The sequence below is a fragment of the Nanorana parkeri genome, unplaced genomic scaffold (genome assembly GCF_000935625.1).
Source record: "Nanorana parkeri isolate BGI_ZX_2015 unplaced genomic scaffold, ASM93562v1 scaffold3954, whole genome shotgun sequence".
NCBI classification, from domain to species: domain Eukaryota; kingdom Metazoa; phylum Chordata; class Amphibia; order Anura; family Dicroglossidae; genus Nanorana; species Nanorana parkeri.
In genome coordinates this window covers 11,153-19,787 of record NW_017310221.1, presented here as the reverse complement: position 1 = coordinate 19,787, position 8,635 = coordinate 11,153, and the positions used below count along the sequence as shown (strand labels likewise).

The 8,635-nt window shown below is 56.0% G+C and overlaps 1 protein-coding gene across 1 annotated transcript in view; it reads left to right on the top strand.

Moving 5' to 3' along the window:
* Positions 1-257: 257 nt before the first annotated feature.
* The window catches only part of EPHA8 (EPH receptor A8), a gene marked incomplete at its 5' end in the record, with an annotated part of 14,687 nt that continues 6,309 nt past the window's right edge, over positions 258-8,635 (top strand). The window contains 12 exons of the mRNA XM_018575455.1: positions 258-413; positions 4,326-4,661; positions 4,847-4,971; positions 5,285-5,447; positions 5,757-5,853; positions 5,932-5,999; positions 6,087-6,212; positions 6,437-6,622; positions 6,717-6,778; positions 7,115-7,324; positions 7,412-7,561; positions 8,007-8,229. Coding sequence (XP_018430957.1) covers positions 258-413; positions 4,326-4,661; positions 4,847-4,971; positions 5,285-5,447; positions 5,757-5,853; positions 5,932-5,999; positions 6,087-6,212; positions 6,437-6,622; positions 6,717-6,778; positions 7,115-7,324; positions 7,412-7,561; positions 8,007-8,229 — 1,902 coding nt within the window. The remainder of the gene's footprint in view (positions 414-4,325; positions 4,662-4,846; positions 4,972-5,284; positions 5,448-5,756; positions 5,854-5,931; positions 6,000-6,086; positions 6,213-6,436; positions 6,623-6,716; positions 6,779-7,114; positions 7,325-7,411; positions 7,562-8,006; positions 8,230-8,635) is intronic.

The window sequence follows — 8,635 nt, the reverse complement described above, 5'->3', positions numbered from 1 at the left end:
CCGGCAACTGGTCGTATAGCTGCTCCATCAAGATGAGCTGGAGACCTCGGGACCTCCCCAAACCTCCGCGTCTCTTCCAGCCTCACACTGCTTACATCCTCTCTGTGTTCTACTCCTCCCCCAGCACCTGAAACATGCAAGGGTAACGGGACTGTAATATACAATGGAGCCTGACTGAGCGAAGTATAACACGGCCTTCTTCTTCTTCCTGTAGCAGCCATCTTGTCTGACAATGTCCCCTCTTCTATCTCCGGCAGCCTGTGACCTGAGCTACTACAAGGACTCCCCGGGAGACCAACTGTGCTCCATGTGTCCTCCCTTCAGTCACTCCGACACCCTGGCCTCCCAAATCTGTGACTGTGATCCCAACTACTACCGGGCAATGAGTGACTCCCCCACCTCCGCCTGTACACGTGAGTGGAGCCCAGACAGGGTCATCAGGACCCATCCTTCCTCTCAGGTCCTCCGACCAGTCTCTGTGTCCTCCATCCCTCTCAGGTCCTCCACTCAGTCTCTGTGTCCTCCATCCCTCTCAGGTCCTCCGCCCAATCTCTGTGTCCTCCATCCCTCTCAGGTCCTCCGCCCAATCTCTGTGTCCTCCATCCCTCTCAGGTCCTCCGCCCAATCTCTGTGTCCTCCATCCCTCTCAGGTCCTCCGCCCAATCTCTGTGTCCTCCATCCCTCTCAGGTCCTCCGCCCAATCTCTGTGTCCTCCATCCCTCTCAGGTCCTCCGCCCAATCTCTGTGTCCTCCATCCCTCTCAGGTCCTCCGCCCAATCTCTGTGTCCTCCATCCCTCTCAGGTCCTCCGCCCAATCTCTGTGTCCTCCATCCCTCTCAGGTCCTCCGCCCAATCTCTGTGTCCTCCATCCCTCTCAGGTCCTCCGCCCAATCTCTGTGTCCTCCATCCCTCTCAGGTCCTCCGCCCAATCTCTGTGTCCTCCATCCCTCTCAGGTCCTCCGCCCAATCTCTGTGTCCTCCATCCCTCTCAGGTCCTCCGCCCAATCTCTGTGTCCTCCATCCCTCTCAGGTCCTCCGCCCAATCTCTGTGTCCTCCATCCCTCTCAGGTCCTCCGCCCAATCTCTGTGTCCTCCATCCCTCTCAGGTCCTCCGCCCAATCTCTGTGTCCTCCATCCCTCTCAGGTCCTCCGCCCAATCTCTGTGTCCTCCATCCCTCTCAGGTCCTCCGCCCAATCTCTGTGTCCTCCATCCCTCTCAGGTCCTCCGCCCAATCTCTGTGTCCTCCATCCCTCTCAGGTCCTCCGCCCAATCTCTGTGTCCTCCATCCCTCTCAGGTCCTCCGCCCAATCTCTGTGTCCTCCATCCCTCTCAGGTCCTCCGCCCAATCTCTGTGTCCTCCATCCCTCTCAGGTCCTCCGCCCAATCTCTGTGTCCTCCATCCCTCTCAGGTCCTCCGCCCAATCTCTGTGTCCTCCATCCCTCTCAGGTCCTCCGCCCAATCTCTGTGTCCTCCATCCCTCTCAGGTCCTCCGCCCAATCTCTGTGTCCTCCATCCCTCTCAGGTCCTCCGCCCAATCTCTGTGTCCTCCATCCCTCTCAGGTCCTCCGCCCAATCTCTGTGTCCTCCATCCCTCTCAGGTCCTCCGCCCAATCTCTGTGTCCTCCATCCCTCTCAGGTCCTCCGCCCAATCTCTGTGTCCTCCATCCCTCTCAGGTCCTCCGCCCAATCTCTGTGTCCTCCATCCCTCTCAGGTCCTCCGCCCAATCTCTGTGTCCTCCATCCCTCTCAGGTCCTCCGCCCAATCTCTGTGTCCTCCATCCCTCTCAGGTCCTCCGCCCAATCTCTGTGTCCTCCATCCCTCTCAGGTCCTCCGCCCAATCTCTGTGTCCTCCATCCCTCTCAGGTCCTCCGCCCAATCTCTGTGTCCTCCATCCCTCTCAGGTCCTCCGCCCAATCTCTGTGTCCTCCATCCCTCTCAGGTCCTCCGCCCAATCTCTGTGTCCTCCATCCCTCTCAGGTCCTCCGCCCAATCTCTGTGTCCTCCATCCCTCTCAGGTCCTCCGCCCAATCTCTGTGTCCTCCATCCCTCTCAGGTCCTCCGCCCAATCTCTGTGTCCTCCATCCCTCTCAGGTCCTCCGCCCAATCTCTGTGTCCTCCATCCCTCTCAGGTCCTCCGCCCAATCTCTGTGTCCTCCATCCCTCTCAGGTCCTCCGCCCAATCTCTGTGTCCTCCATCCCTCTCAGGTCCTCCGCCCAATCTCTGTGTCCTCCATCCCTCTCAGGTCCTCCGCCCAATCTCTGTGTCCTCCATCCCTCTCAGGTCCTCCGCCCAATCTCTGTGTCCTCCATCCCTCTCAGGTCCTCCGCCCAATCTCTGTGTCCTCCATCCCTCTCAGGTCCTCCGCCCAATCTCTGTGTCCTCCATCCCTCTCAGGTCCTCCGCCCAATCTCTGTGTCCTCCATCCCTCTCAGGTCCTCCGCCCAATCTCTGTGTCCTCCATCCCTCTCAGGTCCTCCGCCCAATCTCTGTGTCCTCCATCCCTCTCAGGTCCTCCGCCCAATCTCTGTGTCCTCCATCCCTCTCAGGTCCTCCGCCCAATCTCTGTGTCCTCCATCCCTCTCAGGTCCTCCGCCCAATCTCTGTGTCCTCCATCCCTCTCAGGTCCTCCGCCCAATCTCTGTGTCCTCCATCCCTCTCAGGTCCTCCGCCCAATCTCTGTGTCCTCCATCCCTCTCAGGTCCTCCGCCCAATCTCTGTGTCCTCCATCCCTCTCAGGTCCTCCGCCCAATCTCTGTGTCCTCCATCCCTCTCAGGTCCTCCGCCCAATCTCTGTGTCCTCCATCCCTCTCAGGTCCTCCGCCCAATCTCTGTGTCCTCCATCCCTCTCAGGTCCTCCGCCCAATCTCTGTGTCCTCCATCCCTCTCAGGTCCTCCGCCCAATCTCTGTGTCCTCCATCCCTCTCAGGTCCTCCGCCCAATCTCTGTGTCCTCCATCCCTCTCAGGTCCTCCGCCCAATCTCTGTGTCCTCCATCCCTCTCAGGTCCTCCGCCCAATCTCTGTGTCCTCCATCCCTCTCAGGTCCTCCGCCCAATCTCTGTGTCCTCCATCCCTCTCAGGTCCTCCGCCCAATCTCTGTGTCCTCCATCCCTCTCAGGTCCTCCGCCCAATCTCTGTGTCCTCCATCCCTCTCAGGTCCTCCGCCCAATCTCTGTGTCCTCCATCCCTCTCAGGTCCTCCGCCCAATCTCTGTGTCCTCCATCCCTCTCAGGTCCTCCGCCCAATCTCTGTGTCCTCCATCCCTCTCAGGTCCTCCGCCCAATCTCTGTGTCCTCCATCCCTCTCAGGTCCTCCGCCCAATCTCTGTGTCCTCCATCCCTCTCAGGTCCTCCGCCCAATCTCTGTGTCCTCCATCCCTCTCAGGTCCTCCGCCCAATCTCTGTGTCCTCCATCCCTCTCAGGTCCTCCGCCCAATCTCTGTGTCCTCCATCCCTCTCAGGTCCTCCGCCCAATCTCTGTGTCCTCCATCCCTCTCAGGTCCTCCGCCCAATCTCTGTGTCCTCCATCCCTCTCAGGTCCTCCACTCTGTCTCTATGTGTCCTCCATCCCTCTCAGGTCCTCCGCCCAATCTCTGTGTCCTCCATCCCTCTCAGGTCCTCCACTCAGTTTCTACGTGTCCTCCATCCCTCTCAGGTCCTCCGCCCAGTCTCTGTGTCCTCCATCCCTCTCAGGTCCTCCATTCAGTCTCTATGTGTCCTCCATCCCTCTCAGGTCCTCCACTCAGTCTCTATGTGTCCTCTATCTCCCTCAGGTCCTCCGCTCAGTTTCTACGTGTCCTCTATTCTCTCAGGTCCTCCGCCCAGTCTCTGTGTCCTCCATCCCTCTCAGGTCCTCCGCCCAGTCTCTGTGTCCTCCATCCCTCTCAGGTCCTCCACTCTGTCTCTATGTGTCCTCCATCCCTCTCAGGTCCTCCGCCCAATCTCTGTGTCCTCCATCCCTCTCAGGTCCTCCACTCAGTTTCTACGTGTCCTCCATCCCTCTCAGGTCCTCCGCCCAGTCTCTGTGTCCTCCATCCCTCTCAGGTCCTCCATTCAGTCTCTATGTGTCCTCCATCCCTCTCAGGTCCTCCATTCAGTCTCTATGTGTCCTCTATCTCCCTCAGGTCCTCCGCTCAGTGTCTACGTGTCCTCTATCTCCCTCAGGTCCTCCACTCAGTCTCTACCTGTTCTTCATCCCTCTCAGGTCCTCCACTCAGTGTCTACGTGTCCTCCATCCCCCTCAGGTCCTGTGCGTCTTCTTTATATGGCCTCCATCCTGCTCAGGTCTTCCGGTCAGTTAATCTTTGCCCTGTGTTCCTCTTAGGTCCTCCCTCGGCTCCGGTCAATCTCATCTCCGGTGTAAATGGCACAACGGTAACCCTCGAGTGGAACCCACCACGAGACACAGGCGGGCGCAGGGATGTCACATACAACGTTATTTGCCGTCGCTGTGCTTGGGATGCGGGTCAGTGTGAGCCTTGTGGAGGAGGAGTCCGTTATACCCCCCAACAGATGAGCATAGCCAAGACCTCCCTGATTGTCGCCAACCTCCAGGCCCATATGAACTATACCTTCTGGGTGGAGGCCGTCAATGGCGTATCTGACTTCAGCTTGGAGCAGCGGATGTTCTCCACTGTGAATATTACCACCAACCAGGCAGGTAGGAGGCTGGGAGAAGTCTACATGTACTGCTGTCAGGAATCCGGGGGGGCAAGAGTGTGGGGGGTGGAACTAGAGAGCCGTGCGGCCTCACTCGGGGCCCGATAGCAGAGGGGCCCCTCAGTCCAATACATTTGTTCAGATATAACAATGTAGCCGTCAGAATTGACCCTCTCCACCTGTCAGCCCCTTCTCAGGTTGTCGCCATTCGTAAAGACAAGACTTCCCAGAACAGCATTACGCTTGTGTGGGAGGAGCCTGACCAGCCGAACGGCATCATCCTGGAATATGAGATGAAATACTTTGAGAAGGTGATTCTTGGCGTCTTCTCCGTTCCGGTGTCACATTTCATCCTTCCATCTCTTGTATCTGCTGATGTTTCACCGTTTATTCTTCAATCCTAATCTCCGCTTCATAGAAGTATCACCGGTATATATCTACGTACGGGCTGTAGTGTTGTACAAAACGTTGTCCTTCCCTGTGTCCCGCAGACCCGGAGTGCCGGGACTGATGATGTCATGTTACCTGTCCATCCATTCATGTCATTGTCATGTGTGTGTGTGTGATGTCGGTGGGATTGGTCGGCTGTTTTGCTGAAGGTTCCATGTTCTTCTCGGCCTCCAGGACAAGGAGATGCAGAGTTATTCCACCCTGAAGGCCAAGGAAACCAAGGCTGTAGTGACCAGCCTCAAACCTTCCACCCGCTATGTCTTCCAGGTCAGGGCCCGAACCTCAGCTGGCTGTGGCAAGTTTAGCCAAACGGTAGAGATAGAGACTAGTAAAGCAAGTAAGTCTGGAATGTGGGCGGAGACACCTGATCAATAATAATGGTTATCCGGCAATACACTGAGATATTAGAATGTGTGTCCTGCGCCAACCTTTAACCCCGACATATGGGAAGCCGTGTTCTGCACACGCGGTAACATGTTACAGCCTTTGTTTTCTACTCATATGTCGGGTTAAATATGACTCTGATTGGTCAGGAAATCTTTATTCTTTGTATTGTCCAGAGACCTCCCACAAGAACACACTATACGTGATAATACAGATTGATTGGTCCCATTGGTCAGCCCACAACCTTGTGTTTGTATGACAGCGGCCCTGCGCTACAACACCATGACCATTGTGTGGATCTGTCTGACGCTAATAACGGGTCTGGTTATTCTCCTGACTTTCCTCATCTGCAAAAAGCGGTGAGTCCCAGAACTCATTCCACCAGGTTACCGGTTCACCATGGTCTACATGTCCTCAACATGTCTGTCTATCCTCAGGCATTGTGGGTACAGCAAGGCCTTCCAGGACTCTGATGAGGAGAAGATGCATTATCAGAATGGACATTGTGAGTGGAGGCCAAGACACGTCTATAGAACACCGCACGGTACAGGACCAGGTGCTCAGTCTTCTCTCTCTTGTGTTTGTCCACCAGTAACCTTTACAGAGCCCAAACTCTACGTGGACCCTCACACGTACGAGGACCCCTGCCAGGCCGTCCGTGAATTTGCTCGGGAGATCGAGGCCTCCAGAATTAAGATTGAGAAAATAATTGGTTCTGGTAAGTGAGACTTCTCACCGATGGGGATTGGGCTGGTCTAGGTCAGGTTGGATGTTATGAAGATATGGCAAGATATAAAGCTGGACCCCAAACACACTTTCCTCTCAGACTTCCCGGTCTTCTAAACTCTACATGAGGAAACTGTCTGCCACTTCTACATGACTTGGGGGGGAGGGGATGTTGGTTCTTCTTCTTCTCACTCCTGTCTGGGCTTCTCTCTCTAGGGGAGTTTGGAGAGGTCTGCTATGGTCGCCTGAAGCTCCCAGGAAAGCGGGAAATCCCCGTGGCCATTAAGACATTAAAAGTTGGTTACAATGAGAAGCAGCGCCGAGACTTCTTGAGTGAAGCCAGCATCATGGCCCAGTTTGATCACCCCAATGTCATTCATCTGGAAGGTGTGGTGACCCGAAGTAAGTTCCTCAACACCATCCCACATGCTGGAACCAGACATAGACGTGAGAGGTCCCAGTCACATGCTATGTACCTTTATTTCTGTGTTTTCAGGTAAGTTAACGATGATTGTAACAGAGTACATGGAGAATGGCTCTCTGGATACATTTCTCAGGGTAAGCACTTATAATAAACATCATTCCGAGCTGGGGGTCTCTGACCGCGTCTCTCCAGGAATTCCAATTTGGAGGTCTCCTAGAAGCTCCAACCAGAAGCATTGATGGAGGTTCCACCCTGGAGAGCTTCTGGAGGCTCCACCTGTGAGACTCTCACCCATTGTTCACAGAGGTCAGCTGTATTGTCTGTATGGATGGGATATGGAAACAATGGCTAGGACGAGGGTCAATGTGGGAAGAAGGGAGGATGTGACCCGGGGGATGTAAACCCAGACGGCAGAGGTCTATCCCAATGTCTGGAGCTGGGATGAAGTTGGGGATGTTTTTCTGTTTCAGAGCCAGGATGGTCAGTTCACCATAATTCAGCTGGTCGGCCTGTTGAGGGGAATCTCTTCCGGAATGAAATATCTTTCTGATTTGGGATTTGTTCATCGGGATCTGGCTGCTCGCAACATTCTGGTCAACAGCAACCTGGTGTGTAAAGTGTCCGACTTTGGCCTCTCTCGGGTCTTGGAGGATGACCCTGAAGCCGCCTACACCACCACCGTGAGTGTCCACTGTAAACCGGAGAGCGTCACTGGAAGTCAACGTCTGAGAACTTACAGAGAAACGATCTGCTCCTTGTCTCCTCAGGGAGGAAAGATTCCCATCCGCTGGACCGCACCGGAAGCCATCACCTACCGCAAGTTCTCCTCGGCGAGCGACGTGTGGAGCTACGGAATTGTCATGTGGGAGGTCCTGGCTTATGGCGAGAGACCGTACTGGAACATGACCAACCGAGATGTGCGTAGACCGTTCTGCTCACCACGTGATGGTTGTGATATTAGGAAGTCTTTCTTCTGGCGGAGTGTTTGTGGCCCCCATCCCCCATAGACTGAAACACACCGTGTATGGTCCCAATGTAATATATACATTGTATGAGACTGATGGAGCGTGAGGCCGATTCTGCACCGGCACTGACCTCTTTATACACATAGACAATGATCAGCGAGGAATGTGCGTTCACAGTGCGTGGCGTGCCTTGTCACTGGGCGCTCTTCAATGATCAGCGAGAATTGTGCGTTCACAGTGCGTGGCGTGCCTTGTCACTGGGCGCTCTTCAATGATCAGCGAGGAATGTGCGTTCACCGTGCGTGGCGTGCCTTGTCACTGGGCGCCCTTCAATGATCAGCGAGGAATGTGCGTTCACCGTGCGTGGCGTGAAGGATGACGACTCTCTGTGTTTTAGGTGATACATTCGGTGGAGGAAGGGTTCCGGCTGCCGCCCCCTATGGGTTGTCCCACCGCGTTACACCAACTGATGCTGGACTGCTGGCAGAGGGACCGCAATGAGCGCCCGCCATTCTCCCTGATTGTCAGCATTCTGGACAAACTCATCCGCAACCCGGACCACCTGAAACTGAGCGCCACCGTCAACCGGTATGAACTGCACCCCACAATCTCCTCCCCCCAACTTGTGACACGCCCAGGGCCGGACTTCCCACAAGAGAGGAGCAGCGGGGAGTAGAGGGGCAGCGGGGAGTAGAGGGGCAGCGGGGAGTAGAGGGGCAGGAGGGAGTAGAGGGGCAGCGGGGAGTAGAGGGGCAGCGGGGAGTAGAGGGGTAGCGGGGAGTAGAGGGGCAGCAGTGAGTAGAAGGGCAGCAGGGAGTAGAGGGGCAGCAGGATGTAGAAGGGCAGCAGGGAGTAGAAGGGCAGCGGGGAGTAGAGGGGCAGCAGGATGTAGAAGGGCAGCGGGGAGTAGAAGGGCAGCAGGATGTAGAAGGGCAGCAGGGAGTAGAGGGGCCGCAGGCAGTAGAGGGGCAGCAGGCTGTAGAGGGGCAGCGGGGAGTAGAAGGGCAGCAGGGAGTAGAGGGGCAG